A 16,200-nucleotide genomic window follows, 5' to 3' on the forward strand; every position below is an offset into this window, starting at 1 on the left:
TTTTTCCCCAATTTCAGCCAACGAGAAGCCGGAATCGGCAGCGGCGGCCGCCTCGCGCCTCAGCGCCTCCAGCTCCAGCTCAGATTCCAGCTCCTCCTCCTCCTCCTCCTCCTCCTCGGACACCAGCGACTCCGATTCCGCCTGAATTCCCAAAAAAAACCCGGAAAAAACCCAAATTCCCAGGAGGAAAAGCAAAAAAATACAAAAAAACTGAAGAATTCCTGGGAAAAACCGAAAAAAAATGGGGGAAAATGGTAAAATTTGGGGGGGAAAATGTAAAAATTTGGGGGGAAAATTCAAAAATTTGGGGGGAAATTGGGATTTTTTTGGGGGGGGGGAAAGGGTGGGGATGGAGAAGTTGGAGGGGGAATTCATGGAAAAAATTCCCAGAAAAAATTCCTGGAAAAAAAATGAAAATTTCTTGGAGAAATGGAAAAATTGGGGAGAAAAAATGGGAATTTTTGGGCAAAAAATGGGAGGTTTTGGGAAAAAAAATGGGAATTTTTGGGAAAAAATGGGAATTTGTTTGGGGTAAAGGGAGAGGTTGAAGTGGAATTCCTGGAAAAAATTCCCAGAAAAAAATGCTGGAAAAAAACCAAAAAAATTCCTGGAAAAAGGTGAAAATTTGGGGAAAAAATGGGAATTTTTGGGAGAAAAATGGGAATTTTTGGGGAAAAAATGGGAATTTTTGGGGGGTAAAGGGAGAGGTTGAGGTGGAATTCCTGGAAAAAATTCCCAGAAAAAAATCCTGGAAAAAATCTGAAAATTTCTTGGAGAAATGGAAAAATTTGGGGGAAAAAATGGGAATTTTTGGGCAAAAAATGGGAGGTTTTGGGAAAAAAAATGGGAATTTTTAGGAGAAAAATGGGAATTTTTGGGGGGTAAAGGGAGAGGTTGAAGTGGAATTCCTGGAAAAAATTCCCAGAAAAAAATGCTGGAAAAAAACCAAAAAAATTCCTGGAAAAAAGTGAAAATTTGGGGGAAAAAATGGGGAAAAATGGGATTTTTTTTGAGAAAAATGGGATTTTTTTTTGAGAAAAATGGGAATTTTTGGGGGTAAAGGGAGGGGTTGAGGTGGAATTCCTGGAAAAAATTCCCAGAAAAAAATCCTGGAAAAAAACTGAAAATTTCTTGGAGAAATGGAAAAATTTGGGGAAAAAAATGGGAAAAAATGGGAATTTTTGGGGAAAAAATGGGAATTTTTGGGGAATTTTTGGAGGGGAATAGGGAGGGGAAAATGGATAGATTGAGGTGGAATTCCTGGAAAAAATTCCCAGAAAAAATTCCTGGAAAAAACCTGAAAATTTCTTGGAGAAATGGAAAAATTTGGGGGAAAAAATGGGAATTTTTTGGAAAAAATGGGAATTTTTTCGGAGGGGAAAAAGGGAGGGAATGGAGAAGTTGGAGGGGGAATTCCTGGAAAAAATTCCTGGAAAAAAATGTAAAAATTTGGGGGAAAAATTGGGAAAAAATGGGAATTTTTGGGGGAAAAATGGGATTTTTTTTGGGAAAAATGGGATTTTTTTGGGGAAAAAATGGGAATTTTTGGGGGAAAAATTGATAGATTGAGGTGGAATTCCTGGAAAAAATTCCTGGAAAAAACCTGAAAATTTCTTGGAGAAAATGGAAAAATTTGGGGGAAAAAAATGGAAAAAATGGGAATTTTTTGGAAAAAATGGGAATTTTTTGGGAGGGGAAAAAGGGAGGGAATGGAGGATTTGGAGGGGGAATTCATGGAAAAAATTCCCGGAAAAAATTCCAGGAAAAAATGGAGAGTTCCTGGAAAAAAAAAGTCAAAATTTGGGGGAAAAATTGGGAAAAAATCGGAATTTTTGGGGAAAAAATGGGATTTTTTTTTGAGAAAAATGGGAATTTTTGGAGAAAAGTGGGAATTTTAGGAGGGTAAGGGGAGGGGTTGAGGTGGAATTCCTGGAAAAAATTCCCAGAAAAAAATCCTAGAAAAATTCCTGTAAAAAATGGAGAGTTCCTGGAAAAAGGTGAAAATTTGGGGGAAAAATTGGGAAAAAATGGGAATTTTTGGAGGGGAATAGGGAGGGGAAAATGGATAGATTGAGGTGGAATTCCTGGAAAAAATTCCCAGAAAAAAATCCTGGAAAAAATCTGAAAATTTCCTGGAGAAATGGAAAAATTTGGGGAAAAAAATGGGAATTTTTGGGAAAAAATGGGAATTTTTTAGGAGGGGAAAAAGGGAGGGAATGGAGGATTTGGAGGGGGAATTCCTGGAAAAAATTCCCGGAAAAAATTTTGGAAAAAGGTGAAAATTTGGGGAAAAAATTGGGAAAAAATGGGAATTTTTGGGAGAAAAATGGGAATTTTTGGGAAAAAAATGGGAATTTTAGGGAGAAAAATGGGAATTTTTGGGGGGTAAAGGGAGAGGTTGAAGTGGAATTCCTGGAAAAAATTCCCAGAAAAAAATCCTGGAAAAAAACTGAAAATTTCCTGGAAAAAATTGGGAAAAAAGGGGAAAAATTGGGAAAAAATGGGAATTTTTTGGGGGGAAAAATGGGAATTTTTTGGGGGTAAAGGGAGAAGTTGAAGTGGAATTCCTGGAAAAAATTCCCAGAAAAAATTCCTGGAAAAAATCTGAAAATTTCTTGGAGAAATGGAAAAATTTGGGGGAAAAAATGGGAATTTTGGGAGAAAAATGGGAATTTTTAGGGGGGAAAAATAGGAATTTTTAGGGGAAAAAGGGAAGGATTGAAATGGAATTTCTAGGAAAAAAATCCTGGAAAAAAATTCCTTAAAAAAATCAAATTTAAAGTAAAACAAAAGAAGGAAAAGAGGCAGCAAAAATTCCATAATTTGGGGAAAATTGAATTTTTGAATTGGGGATTTTTAAGGGAAAAAAGAGGAAAAATCCTGAAAAAATTCCTTAAAAATTCCTTTAAAAAATTGGAAAAATTTGTAAAAATCATCTTTAAAAAATTCCTAAAAAATCCTTAAAATTCCCTAAAAAACTTTAAAAATTTCCTCCAAAATTCCTAAAAAAATCCTTAAAAGTTTCTTTAAAAAATCCTAAAAATTTCTTTTAAAATTTCTTTAAAATCTTCAATTTTAAAGTAAAAAAATGGGAAAAAAGGCAGAAAAAGTTCTAAAATTTGGGGCAAAAAAATTTGAATTTTTCCCCTAAATTTTTCCCTTTTTTCCTTTAAAAATTGATTTCTTTTTTAATCCTAAAAATTAAAATTATTTTCCCTTTTTTCCCCTAAAAATTTGAATTTTTTTTCCATAAAAATTGAATTTTTTCCCATTTTTTCTCCAAAAAATTAAAATTTTTTCCCCCTAAAAATTTAAATTTTTTTTCATAAAAATTGAATTTTTTTCCCTAAAACTTGAATTTTTCCCCATTTTTTCCTCCCTAAAAATTGAATTTTTCCCCATTTTTTCCCCTAAAAAATTAAATTTTTTTCCCTTTTTTCCCCTAAAAATTTGAATTATTTTCCCCTAAAAACTGAAATTTTTTTTTCCTTTTTTCCCCATAAAAATTTGAATTTTTTTCCATAAAAATTGAATTTTTCCCCATTTTTTCTCCTAAAAATTAATTTTTTTTCCCCCTAAAGATTTAATTTCTTTTCCATAAAAATTCAATTTTTCCCCATTTTTTCCCCCTAAAAATTTGAAATTTTTTTTCCATAAAAATTCAATTTTTTCCCATTTTCCCCCTAAAAATTAAATTTTCTCCCTTAAAAATTTGAATTCTTTTCCCTAAAAATTGAATTTTTCCGTATTTTTTTCTCCTAAAAATTAAAATTTTTTCCCTTTTTTCCCCCTAAAAATTTGAAATTTTTTTTCCATAAAAATTCAATTTTTCCCCTAAATTTTTTCCCCTAAAAATTAAAATTTTTCCCCATTTTTTCTCCTAAAAATTCGAATTTTTTTCCCCTAAAAATTTGATTTTTTTCCCCTAAAAATTGGAATTTTTTCCCTTTTCCCCCCTTTTTTCCAGAGAAAATCCAAATTATTTTCATATCTGGAAAAATTCCACCATCTCCAGGAATTAAAAAATTAAAATGAAATTAAAAATTAAAATTAAAATAAAAAATTAAAATTAAAATAAAAAATTAAAATAAAATTAAAAAATTAAAATAAAATAAAAAATTAAAATAAAATTAAAAATAAAAAAGGGGTTGGGGGGAATTTTTTTATGTTAAAATTTTTTATTTTATTTTAATTTTTTCTTTGTTTTTCCTGATTTTTGGGGGTTTTTTTTGGGGTTTTTTTGGGGTTTTTTTTTGCTTTTTTTGGGTTTTTTTGGGATTTTTTTTTGCGTTTTTTGGGATTTTTTTTTTGCTTTTTTTGGGGTTTTTTTGGGATTTTTTTTTGCTTTTTTTTTGGGATTTTTGGGGTTTTTTTTTTTGCTTTTTTTGGGTTTTTTTCCCAATTTTTCCCATTTTTCCTTCTCCTCTCTCCCATTCCCTCGTGGCCCTTTTAGGATTTCGTGGTTTGGGATTTTTTGGGTTTTTTGGTTTTTTTTTTTCCTAGAAAAAAGAAGAAAAAAAAATTTTAAAAAAATCCAAAAAAAGTGGAAAAAAAAAGAGAAAAAAAAAATCCTTTGGAATTCTTGGATGGTGTAAATAAAGAAAATATTATTCCAGTCTGGAGTCTGCTTTTTGGGGAAAAAATGGGATTTTTGGGGCTTTTTTGGGGGAAAAATTTGAATTTTTTGGGGTTTTTTTTGGGGAAAAATTGGGATTTTTGGAGGGAAAAATTTTGGATTTTTGGGGGGAAAAAATTGGATTTTTTGGGGAAAAAATTGGATTTTTGGGGGGGTTTTTTGGGGGAAAAATTGGGATTTTTGAGGAGGGGTTGGGGAAAATTTTGGATTTTTAGGGGGATTTTTTTGGGGAAAAATTGGGATTTTTGGGGGGGAAAATTTGGATTTTTGGGGTTTTTTTGGGGGGAAAAAATTTGGATTTTTGGGGAAAAACTTGGATTTTCGGGGGGGGTTGAGGGAAAAAATTGGATTTTTGGGGGGGAAAAATTTGGATTTTTAGGGGAAAAATTTGGATTTTTGTGGTTTTTTTGGGGGGAAAAAATTTGGATTTTTTGCGGGGAAAATTTGGATTTTCATGGGGGTTTTTTGGGGAAAAATTTGGGGTTTGGGGGAAAAATTTGGGTTTTTTTGGGGAAAAATTTGGATTTTTGTGGTATTTTTGAGGGGAAAATTTTGGATTTTTGGTGGAAAAATTTGGATTTTTTTGGGGGGGGAAAAACTGGATTTTTGGGGGTTTTTTTGGGGAAAATTTGGATTTTTTGGGGGGGAAAATTTTGGATTTTTTGGGGGGAAAAAATTTGGATTTTTTTAGGGGGAAAATCTGGATTTTTTGGGGGAAAAAAATTTGGATTTTGGGGGAAAAAAATTTGGATTTTTGGGGGGAAAAATCTGGAGTTTTTGGGGAAAATTTTGGATTTTTGGGGTGGGGGGGTTGGGGAAAATTTGGGATTTTTGGGGGGGAAAAATTTTGGATTGTTGGGGGAAAAAAATTGGATTTTTTGGGGAAAAAATTGGATTTTGGGGGGGTTTTTTGGGGGGAAAAATTCGGATTTTTTGGGGGGAAAAATTTGGGAAAAATTTGGATTTTTGGGGTTTTGGGAGAAAAATTTGGATTTTTGGGGTTTTTTTCAGGGGGATAAATTTGGATTGTTTGGGTTTTTTGGGGGGAAAAAATTTTGATTTTTTGCGGGGAAAAATTTGGATTTTTAGGGGAAAAATTTTGATTTTTGTGGTATTTTTGAGGGAAAAATTTTGGATTTTTGGTGGAAAAATTTGGATTTTTTGGGGGGGGAAAAACTGGATTTTTGGGGTTATTTTTGGGGAAAAATTGGATTTTGGGGGAGTTTTTTGGGGATTTTTCTGGGGTTTTTTGGGGATTTTGGAGATTTTGGGATTTATGATTTTTGGGGGATTTTTTATGGGATTTTTTGAGATATCCGGAGGGAATTTTTTGATTATTGGAGCGATTTTCGGAGATTTTCTTTCAGATTTTCGGGCAATTTTGGGTGTTTGGGATTTGGGATTTTTGGAGGGCTGAAATGGGGGATTTTTCTGTGAATTTTTTTGGGAATTCCCTCGGATTTTTTCTTGGATTCCGTCAATTCGGGCATTTTTGGGATCATCCCACAGCAAAACTCCCCCTCCCCAAACCCTGAAACAAACAGGGAAAAAACCAACCAATCACAGGGGCCGCTGTACAAGCACCAGCCAATCAGATCGCGCGGCGGAGATGACTCAGCAGTTGCTGGGCAGATCCTCGGCTCCTGGCGCTGCCCCTCGGAGCCGAGCGGGAAATTTGGGGGGGAGGAGGAGGAGTAAGAGGAAGAGGAGGAGGAGGAGGAGGAGGAAGAGGCGGGATTAGAAAGGAGGAGGGAGGAGGAGGAACCGGGAAGGAGGAAGAAGAGGGAGAAAGGAGGAGGAGGAAGAACCGCGCGGTTCTCCCGCCCCGCCTCGAGGCGGAGGAGGAGGAGGAGGAGCAACCAGATAGAAGAGGAAGGAGAGAGGAAGAGGAGCAGTCGGAAGAAGACGACACGAACGGGATTATTTTAATAAATAATTTTAAAACTTTACAGAAGTATTAAATGTATAAATTAGTATTATACTAAGTGTTACTAAAATAGAATTTACGTTTACATAATTTTATTACATTTAAATAGTAGCAAATAATTTCCTGGACTCCGTTGTTAATTAAATTGTGTTTCTAAAGCTGAGCGGGACAACGGGATCCGAATAAAAATCCCAGCCAACCCCAAAGCCGGGACCCCGCACCCAAACCCCACCTTGGAATCCCCAGAATCGGGGTCAGGGTCAGGGCCAGCAGCGGCAGCAGCCGGGGGAGGCTCCGCGCTCCGTCCATGGCGCTCCGGGCACAGCGGGAAGGGTCGGTGCTGCTGCCAGGAACGCGGATCCGAACTGGGGGCACTGGGAACGGGGGAGCAGCACCCCAAAAAGCGCTCAGCCAATGGGAGAGCGGGGTGTATGGCGCGTCACGTGTTGCCGGGGAGAGCGTTCAGAACTTGAGCTCCCTAAGAAATTCCGGCCAATCAGAAAAAGGAGCGGAAATGACGCCTCAGGTGCTGGGTAGAGCCTCTGGAAATCGGGCTCCCAACGGAACCGGCCAATTACAGAGCGCAAAAATCACTGCGGCCAATGAGAGCGAGCCCCAAAAAAACCAAAACCAATGAAAGCGCGGCCAAAAACCACGCCCGACCAATCAGGGAGCGCGTCCCTCATGACCCCGCGCTGCTCCGGGCTGGTTCTCGCAGTTGGGCGCGGTCGGTTTGGGGTGGAGGTCGCCGGCCATGGGGCGAGGGGCGGCAGCCGGGGCCCTACTGGTGGCACTGGTGGTGCTGGGAGCCCCCCCGGCTGCGGGCGCGGAGCTCTCGGGTGAGCGGGGGGCGGGAGGCGCTGGGACAGGGGGGGAGAAGGGGGAAAAGGGGACGGGGGGACCCCAAAACTGAGCCCGAGGAGGCTGGGGATTGGGGATTTCTTTAAAAGAGTGGAAAATAGGCAAAATGGGGGAAATGGGACCCCAAAAATTCTATCGGGAGGGGATGGAGGTGGGAGGGGAGAGGATGTGGAAGGGGAAATGGGGGAAGGGCGGCAAAGAGGAAGCGGCAGCGCGGGCAGGAGGGTCCCGTGGCGGCCGTGGGGCACAGGGGGTGCGGGGCGGGGATCCGGGGTGGGCCCCGGAGCTCTGGGGGTGCGGCTGGGGGGCACCACTGAGCTGTGTCCTGCACTCACAGGGGTGTTCCAGCTCATGTCTAAGGCCGAGTGTCACTTCATTAACGGCACGGAGAAGGTGAGGTACGTGGAGAGGCACATCTACAACCGGGAGCAGTTCCTGATGTTCGACAGCGACGTGGGGCACTACGTGGGGTTCACCCCCGCTGGGGAGAGGTGGGCCAAGGGCTGGAACAGCGACCCAGCCATAATGGAGTACCAACGAGGTGAGGTGGACCGGTACTGCCGGTACAACTACGAGGGGTCCCGCCCGTTCATCACGGAGCGCCGAGGTGAGCGCGGGGCAGAGCGTGTGCCCTCGGGCCCTGCCCTGCCAGTGACCATCCCAGTCAATCCCAGTCCCCACCAGTCCCTTCCAGTGTATTCCCAGTCATCCCCAGTCCATCTCAGTCCCTCCCAGTCCATTCCCAGTTCAATCCCAGTTCCCTCTCCGACTTCCACCCTCTCTCCCAGTCCCGAGTGCCCCTCCCATCTTTCTCAGTTCCCCTCCTGTCCTTCCCAGTCCCTCCCAGTCCGTCCCAGTCCCACCCAGCCCCTCCAACTCAGTTCCCAGTCGATTCCCAGTTCATTCCCAGTTCACTCTCAGATCTCCACCCACGCTCACAGTACCCCCATCCCCTCCCACATCTCTCAGAGCCACCCCAGTCTATTCCCAGTCCATACCAGTTCATTCCCAGTCTCTCCTAGACCTTTCCAGTCCATCCCAGTTCATTCCCAGTCCCGCCTTGTTCCTTCCCACTCATATTCAGCCCATTCCCATTCCATTCCCCATCCCTCCCAGTTCATTCCCAGCCCCTCCCAGTCCCTCCCAGTCCATTCCAGTCCATTCCCAGTCCCTCCCAATCCATCTCAGTCCATTCCCAGTCCATCCCAGTCCATTCCCAGTCCCTCCCAATCCATCCCAGTCCATTCCCAGTCCATCCCAGTCCACCCCAGTCCCTCCCAGTGGCCCCCATCGCGTCCATTTCAGCGACGCGTAACGCTGACGCGTCTCAGCCAATCAGATCGCGTCTCTCTGGTGACTCCCCTGTTGCCAGGCAGACCCGCAGCGCCGAGAGCCCCGCGCTGGACTCGGCCTCGCAGCGCCGCGCCCTCCATTCCCAGTTCCTCCCAGTCCATCCCAGTCCCTCCAAGGCCATCTCCAATTCCTCCCCACTCCCTCCCAGTCCATTCCCAGTCCCTCCCAGTCCATTCCCAGTCTCTTCCCAGTCCATTCCCAGTCTCTTCCCAGTCCATTCCCAGTTCACTCTCAAACCTGCACCCTCTCTGCCGGTTCCCCCCATCCCCTCCCATCTCCCTCAGTGCCAACCCAAGAAATCCCAGTCCCTCCCAGTCTATTCCCAGTCCAACCCCGTCCATTCCCAGTCCATTCCCAGTCCCTCCCAGTCCATTCCCAGTTCACTCCCAGACCTCCACCCTCTCTTCCAGTGCCCCCCATCTCCTCCTGCCTCTCTCTGCGCCACCCAACTCCCTCCCAGTCTACACCCAGTGCCTCCCAGTCTATTCCCAGTCCATCCCAGTCCATTTCCAGTCCACTCCCATTCCCTCAAAAACCTTCCCAGTGCCTTCCAGTCCATTCCCATTCCATGCCAGTCCATTCCCATTCCCTCCCAGTCCATTCCCAGTTCCCCACAGTCCATTCCCATTCCCTCCCAGTCCATTCCCATTCCCTCCCAGTCCATTCCCAGTCCCTCCCCAGCCCAGCCCAGCCCTCCCCTCTCTCTCCCAGTGCCCCCCAGCTGATCCCAGTGCGTCCCCGCTCTCTCTCTCTCTCTCCCAGTGCCCCCCAGCGTGTCCATCTCGCTGGTGCCCCCCTCGAGCTCCCAGCCGGGCCCCGGCCGCCTGCTCTGCTCCGTGATGGATTTCTACCCTGCTGCCATCCAGGTGAGGTGGTTCCAGGGCCAGCAGGAGCTCTCGGAGCACGTGGTGGCCACCGACGTGGTCCCCAACGGGGACTGGACCTACCAGCTGCTGGTGCTGCTGGAAACGCCGCCCCGGCGCGGGCTCACCTACAGCTGCCAGGTGGAGCACGTCAGCCTGGAGCAGCCCCTGAGCCGGCACTGGGGTACGGGGGAGCCCCTGGGGGCGCTGGCAGAGCCACTGGGCTGTGCTGGGAGCCACTGGGAGGGAGCTGGAGAGAGCCGGGCTGGGACTGGGAGAGGCCCTGGGGGCTGGGCAAGGGCTGGGAAGGGGTTTGGGGGATGCTGGGGAGGGTGGGATGGGGTTGGGGGGGTCCTGGTGGGCACTGGGAGGGAGTTTGGGGTTGCTGGGAGTGACTGAGAGGGAGTTTGGGGGCGCTGGGTGTGACTGGGAGGGAGTTTGGGGGCGCTGGGTGTGACTGGGAGGGAGTTTGGGGGTGATGGGTGTGACTGGGAGGGAGTTTGGGAGCACTGGGTGTGACTGGGAGGGAGTTTGGGGGCGCTGGGTGTGACTGGGAGGGAGTTTGGGGGCGCTGGATGTGACTGGGAGGGAGTTTGGGGGCGCTGGGTGTGACTGGGAGGGAGTTTGGGGGCGCTGGGTGTGACTGGGAGGGATCGCAGTGAGCCCGGAGGCGCTGGAAGGAGATCGGCCATGGCCAAGCGGGGCTCGCCATGAGCTCGGTTGTGCTGGGCACAGACTGGGAGGGCTCTGGCTGAGTCCTGCTGGGGCTGCCCAGGGACTGCGAGAGGCTTTGGGACTCCTGGGGCGCTGGGGGCAACTGGGAGGGGGCTGTGGGATCCTCAGAGGGACGGGAGGGGCTTTGGTGGCTCCTGGCCAGGACCAAAAGGGATCGGGGGGAGGTTTCAGGGGCTCCTGGCTGGGCTGGGGGCCACAGGGAGGGCGCTGGGAGGGGCTGGGGGTGTCCGTGAGAGGTTTTGGGGGTGCTGAGCCCTGCGGACCCCCCAGAGATGCCGCCGGACGCCGCCCGCAGCAAGATGCTGACGGGCATCGGGGGCTTCGTCTTGGGCTTCGTCTTCCTGGCGCTGGGGCTCGGCTTCTACGTGCGCAAGAAGGTCAGGGCGGGTGCCGGGGGTGGCGTCCCGGCCGTGGCGGAGCGTGCGCGCTCCCGCCGGGGCCCCCAGCCCGGTGTCACCCCCTTTTCTCTGCCCACAGAGCTCCTGAGCCGGCGGCGGCCGCAGCCCCTCCCCGTGGGCTCGGGCCCGGCCGGGACCCCCCGCTCCGTCCCCGCTCCGCTGATTTTGGGGGGGGTCCCGTGTCCCCCCCCAGCGCCGCTGGCGCTCTGCCCCCGCCCAGTGCCTGCTCCCAGTGCTCCCAATAAAGCTTCCCAGTTGGCCCCGGGGCCGTTTATTGGGGGCGATGGGGAGGGGATTGGGGTGGGGGGCGATGGGGACGGATTTGGGCAAAGGGAGGGGGAGAAAGGGTGGGGGCTGGGCCCGGGGGAGCGGGAGGAGGAGGAGGAGGAGGAGGAGGAGGAGGAGCAACCAGGTAGAAGAGGAAGGAGAGAGGAAGAGGAGCAGCCGGAAGAAGACGACCCGAACGGGATTATTTTAATAAATAATTTAAAACTTTACAGAAGTATTAAATGTATAAATTAGTATTATACTAAGTGTTACTAAAATAGAATTTACGTTTACATAATTTTATTACATTTAAATAGTAGCAAATAATTTACTGGACTCCGTTGTTAATTAAATTTTGTTTCTAAAGCTGAGCGGGAAAGGGGATCCGAATAAAAATCCCAGCGAACCCCAAATCCGGAACCCCGCCGCCCAAACCCCACCTTGGACCCCCAGAATCGGGGTCAGGGTCAGGGCCAGCAGCGGCAGCAGCCGGGGGAGGCTCCGCGCTCCGTCCATGGCGCTCCGGGCACAGCGGGAAGGGTCGGTGCTGCTGCCAGGAACGCGGATCCGAACTGGGGGCACTGGGAACGGGGAAGCAGCACCCCGAAAAGCGCTCGGCCAATGGGAGAGCGGGGTGTATGGCGCGTCACCTGTTGCCGGGGAGAGCGTTCAGAACTTGAGCTCCCTAAGAAATTCCGGCCAATCAGAAAAAGGAGCGGAAATGACGCCTCAGGTGCTGGGTAGAGCCTCTGGAAATCGGGCTCCCAACGGAACCGGCCAATTACAGAGATCGCAAAAATCACTGCGGCCAGTGAGAGCGAGCCCCAAAAAAACCACAACCAATGAAAGCGCGGCCAAAAACCACGCCCGACCAATCAGGGAGCGCGTCCCTCATGACCCCGCGCTGCTCCGGGCTGGTTCTCGCAGTTGGGCGCGGTCGGTTTGGGGTGGAGGTCGCCGGCCATGGGGCGAGGGGCGGCAGCCGGGGCCCTACTGGTGGCACTGGTGGTGCTGGGAGCCCCCCCGGCTGCGGGCGCGGAGCTCTCGGGTGAGCGGGGGCGGGAGGCGCTGGGACAGGGCGGGAGAAGGGGGAAAAGGGGACGGGGGGACCCCAAAACTGAGCGGGAAGGGGCCGGGGATTGGGGAAATTTTTACCAGAATTGAAAATCGGCAAAATGGGGGAAATGGGACCCCAAAAATCCTATCGGGAGGGGATGGAGGTGGGAGGGGAGAGGATGCGGAAGGGGAAATGGGGGAAGGGCGGCAAAGAGGAAGCGGCAGCGCGGGCAGGAGGGTCCCGTGGCGGCCGTGGGGCACAGGGGGTGCGGGGCGGGGATCCGGGGTGGGCCCCGGAGCTCTGGGGGTGCGGCTGGGGGGGCACCACTGAGCTGTGTCCTGCACTCACAGGGGTGTTCGTGAACCTGCAAAAGGCCGAGTGTCACTTCATTAACGGCACGGAGAAGGTGAGGTTCGTGGAGAGGTACATCTACAACCGGATGCAGGACGTGATGTTCGACAGTGACGTGGGGCACTACGTGGGGTTCACCCCCGCTGGGGAGAGGTGGGCCAAGGGCTGGAACAGCGACCCGGCCATACTGGAGTACAAACGGGCTCAGGTGGACCGGTACTGCCGGCACAACTACCCGATTGCTGCCCCGTTCAGCGTGGAGCGCCGAGGTGAGCGCGGGGCAGAGCGTGTGCCCTCGGGCCCTGCCCTGCCAGTGCCCATCCCAGTCAATCCCAGTCCCCACCAGTCCCTTCCAGTGTATTCCCAGTCTCCCTCCCACTCCATTCCCAGTCCCCTTCGAGTCCATTCCCTGCCCATTCCCAGTCCATCTCAGTCCCTCCCAGTCCATTCCCAGTTCAAACCCAGTTCCCTCTCCAACTTCCACCCTCTCTCCCAGTGCCGAGTGCCCCTCCCATCTTTCTCAGTTCCACTCCAGTCCTTCCCAGTCCCTCCCAGTCCGTCCCAGTCCCACCTAGCCCCTCCAACTCAGTTCCCAGTCGATTCCCAGTTCATTCCCAGTTCACTCTCAGATCTCCACCCACTCTCTCAGTACCCCCATCCCCTCCCACATCTCTCAGTGCCACCCCAGTTCCTCCAAGTCCATTCCCAATCCATCCCAATTCATTCCCAGTCCAAGCTTCTTCCTTCCCACTCATATTCAGCCCATTCCCAGTCCATTCCCAGTCCATCCCAGTCCATCCCAGCCCATTCCCAGTCCACCCCAGTCCCTCCCAGTGGCCCCATCGCGTCCATTTCAGCGACGCGTAACGCTGACGCTTCTCAGCCAATCAGATCGCGTCTCTCTGGTGACTCCTCTGTTGCCAGGCAGACCCGCAGCGCCGAGAGCCCCGCGCTGGACTCGGCCTCGCAGCGCCGCGCCCTCCATTCCCAGTTCCTCCCAGTCCATCGCAGTCCCTCCAAGGCCATCTCCAATTCCTCCCCACTCCCTCCCAGTCCATTCCCAGTCCCTCCCAGTCCATTCCCAGTCCCTTCCCAGTCCCTCCCAGTCCATTCCCAGTCCCTCCCAGTCTATTCCCAGACCATCCCAGTCAATTTTCAGTCCACTCTCATTCCCTCAAAAACCTTCCCAGTGCCTTCCAGTCCCTCCCAGTCCATTCCCAGTTTCACCATTCCCTCCCAATCGGTCCCCAGTCCCTCCCAGTCCATTCCCTGTTTCTCCATTCCCTCCCAGTCCATTCCCAGTCCCTCCCAGTCCATTCCCATTCCATCCCAGTCCATTCCCAGTCCCTCCCAGTCCATTCCCATTCCATCCCAGTCCATTCCCAGTCCCTTCCAGTCCATTCCCATTCCATCCCAGTCCATTCCCATTCCCTCCCAGTCCATTCCCATTCCCTCCCAGTCCATCCCCAGTCCCTCCCAGTCCATTCCCAGTCCCTCCCCAGCCCAGCCCAGCCCTCCCCTCTCTCTCCCAGTGCCCCCCAGCTGATCCCAGTGTGTCCCCGCTCTCTCTCTCTCTCTCTCTCCCAGTGCCCCCCAGCGTGTCCATCTCGCTGGTGCCCCCCTCGAGCTCCCAGCCCGGCCCCGGCCGCCTGCTCTGCTCCGTGATGGATTTCTACCCTGCTGCCATCCAGGTGAGGTGGTTCCAGGGCCAGCAGGAGCTCTCGGAGCACGTGGTGGCCACCGACGTGGTCCCCAACGGGGACTGGACCTACCAGCTGCTGGTGCTGCTGGAAACGCCGCCCCGGCGCGGGCTCACCTACAGCTGCCAGGTGGAGCACGTCAGCCTGGAGCAGCCCCTGAGCCGGCACTGGGGTACGGGGGAGCCCCCGGGGGCGCTGGCAGAGCCACTGGGCTGTGCTGGGAGCCACTGGGAGGGAGCTGGAGAGAGCCGGGCTGGGACTGGGAGAGGCCCTGGGGGCTGGGCAAGGGCTGGGAAGGGGTTTGGGGGATGCTGGGGAGGGTGGGATGGGGTTGGGGGGGTCCTGGTGGGCACTGGGAGGGAGTTTGGGGTCTCTGGGTGCGACTGGGAGGGAGTTTGGGGTCTCTGGGTGTGACTGGGAGGGAGTTTGGGGGCGCTGGGTGCGACTGGGAGGGAGTTTGGGGTCTCTGGGTGTGACTGGGAGGGAGTTTGGGGGCGCTGGGTGTGACTGGGAGGGAGTTTGGGGGCACTGGGTGTGACTGGGAGGGAGTTTGGGGGCGCTGGGTGTGACTGGGAGGGATCGCAGTGAGTCCGGAGGCGCTGGAAGGAGATCGGCCATGGCCAAGCGGGGCTCGCCATGAGCTCGGTTGTGCTGGGCACAGACTGGGAGGGCTCTGGCTGAGTCCTGCTGGGGCTGCCCAGGGACTGCGAGAGGCTTTGGGACTCCTGGGGCGCTGGGGGCAACTGGGAGGGGGCTGTGGGATCCTCAGAGGGACGGGAGGGGCTTTGGTGGCTCCTGGCCAGGACCAAAAGGGATCGGGGGGAGGTTTCAGGGGCTCCTGGCTGGGCTGGGGGCCACAGGGAGGGCGCTGGGAGGGGCTGGGGGTGTCCGTGAGAGGTTTTGGGGGTGCTGAGCCCTGCGGACCCCCCAGAGATGCCGCCGGACGCCGCCCGCAGCAAGATGCTGACGGGCATCGGGGGCTTCGTCTTGGGCTTCGTCTTCCTGGCGCTGGGGCTCGGCTTCTACGTGCGCAAGAAGGTCAGGGCGGGTGCCGGGGGTGGCGTCCCGGCCGTGGCGGAGCGTGCGCGCTCCCGCCGGGGCCCCCAGCCCGGTGTCACCCCCTTTTCTCTGCCCACAGAGCTCCTGAGCCGGCGGCGGCCGCAGCCCCTCCCCGTGGGCTCGGGCCCGGCCGGGACCCCCCGCTCCGTCCCCGCTCCGCTGATTTTGGGGGGGGTCCCGTGTCCCCCCCAGCGCCGCTGGCGCTCTGCCCCCGCCCAGTGCCTGCTCCCAGTGCTCCCAATAAAGCTTCCCAGTTGGCCCCGGGGCCGTTTATTGGGGGCGATGGGGAGGGGGTTGGGGGGGGCGGTGATGGGGACGGATTTGGGCAAAGGGAGGGGGAGAAAGGGTGGGGGCTGGGCCCGGGGGGAGCGGGAGGAGGAGGAGGAGGAGGAGGAGGAGGAGGAAGGATTAGAAAGGAGGAGGGAGGAGGAGGAACCGGGAAGAAGAGGAAGAAGAGAGGAAGAGGAGGGAGAAAGGAGGAGGAGGAAGAACCGCGCGGTTCTCCCGCCCCGCCTCGAGGCGGAGGAGGAGGAGGAGGAGCAACCAGATAGAAGAGGAAGGAGAGACGAAGAGGAGCAGTCGGAACAAGACGACCCGAACGGGGTTGATTTTAATAAATAATTTAAAACTTTACAGAATTATTAAATATAGAAATTAGTATTATACTAAGTGTTACTAAAATAGAATTTTCGTTTACCTAATTTTGTTACATTTAAATAGTAATGAATAATTTGCTAGACTCCGTTGTTAATTAAATTCTGTTTCTGAAGCGGAGCGGGACAAAGGGATCAAAAGAGAAAATTCCGGCGAACCCCAAATCTGGGACCCCGCACCCAAACCCCACCTTGGACCCCCAGAATCGGGGTCAGGGTCAGGGCCAGCAGCGGCAGCAGCCGGGGGAGGCTCCGCGCTCCGTCCATGGCGCTCCGGACACAGCGGGAAGGGTCGGTGCTGCTGCCAGGAACGCGGATCCGAACTGGGGGCACTGGGAAC

At 51.4% G+C, this 16,200-nt stretch overlaps 2 protein-coding genes and 1 long non-coding RNA gene across 3 annotated transcripts; all 3 read left to right on the plus strand.

The window, feature by feature from the left end:
• Positions 1-1,296: 1,296 nt before the first annotated feature.
• On the plus strand, positions 1,297-2,815 carry LOC143695972 (uncharacterized). The gene is made up of 2 exons (XR_013185440.1): positions 1,297-1,570; positions 2,076-2,815. It is a non-coding gene; the product is annotated as an uncharacterized LOC143695972 (long non-coding RNA).
• A 4,385-nt stretch (positions 2,816-7,200) lies between these two features.
• Positions 7,201-11,033, plus strand: LOC143695950 (class II histocompatibility antigen, B-L beta chain-like). The gene is made up of 5 exons (XM_077191191.1): positions 7,201-7,402; positions 7,762-8,031; positions 9,540-9,824; positions 10,646-10,752; positions 10,853-11,033. Exons 1-5 carry the CDS (start codon positions 7,318-7,320, stop codon positions 10,859-10,861), a joined length of 756 nt encoding a protein of 251 aa, XP_077047306.1. The 5' UTR covers positions 7,201-7,317; the 3' UTR covers positions 10,862-11,033.
• A 648-nt stretch (positions 11,034-11,681) lies between these two features.
• LOC129134638 (class II histocompatibility antigen, B-L beta chain-like) lies at positions 11,682-15,466 on the plus strand. The gene is made up of 5 exons (XM_077191193.1): positions 11,682-12,088; positions 12,448-12,717; positions 14,036-14,320; positions 15,080-15,186; positions 15,287-15,466. The coding sequence occupies exons 1-5, from the start codon at positions 12,004-12,006 to the stop codon at positions 15,293-15,295; spliced, it is 756 nt and encodes a 251-aa protein (XP_077047308.1). The 5' UTR covers positions 11,682-12,003; the 3' UTR covers positions 15,296-15,466.
• Positions 15,467-16,200: the final 734 nt, after the last annotated feature.

The sequence above is a fragment of the Agelaius phoeniceus genome, chromosome 27 (genome assembly GCF_051311805.1).
Source record: "Agelaius phoeniceus isolate bAgePho1 chromosome 27, bAgePho1.hap1, whole genome shotgun sequence".
NCBI lineage: Eukaryota > Metazoa > Chordata > Aves > Passeriformes > Icteridae > Agelaius > Agelaius phoeniceus.

What these genes read in the sequence shown, in the direction of transcription:
- LOC143695950 (XM_077191191.1), top strand. Translation starts at nt 7,318, where the DNA reads ATGGGGCGAGGGGCGGCAGCCGGGGCCCTACTGGTGGCACTGGTGGTG. An exon ending in TGCGGGCGCGGAGCTCTCGG is followed by an intron (nt 7,403 to 7,761) that starts GTGAGCGGGGGG and finishes CTGCACTCACAG; the next exon opens with GGGTGTTCCAGCTCATGTCT. An exon ending in GCCCCTGAGCCGGCACTGGG is followed by an intron (nt 9,825 to 10,645) that starts GTACGGGGGAGC and finishes CGGACCCCCCAG; the next exon opens with AGATGCCGCCGGACGCCGCC.
- LOC129134638 (XM_077191193.1), top strand. Translation starts at nt 12,004, where the DNA reads ATGGGGCGAGGGGCGGCAGCCGGGGCCCTACTGGTGGCACTGGTGGTG. An exon ending in GTTCAGCGTGGAGCGCCGAG is followed by an intron (nt 12,718 to 14,035) that starts GTGAGCGCGGGG and finishes TCTCTCTCCCAG; the next exon opens with TGCCCCCCAGCGTGTCCATC. An exon ending in GCCCCTGAGCCGGCACTGGG is followed by an intron (nt 14,321 to 15,079) that starts GTACGGGGGAGC and finishes CGGACCCCCCAG; the next exon opens with AGATGCCGCCGGACGCCGCC.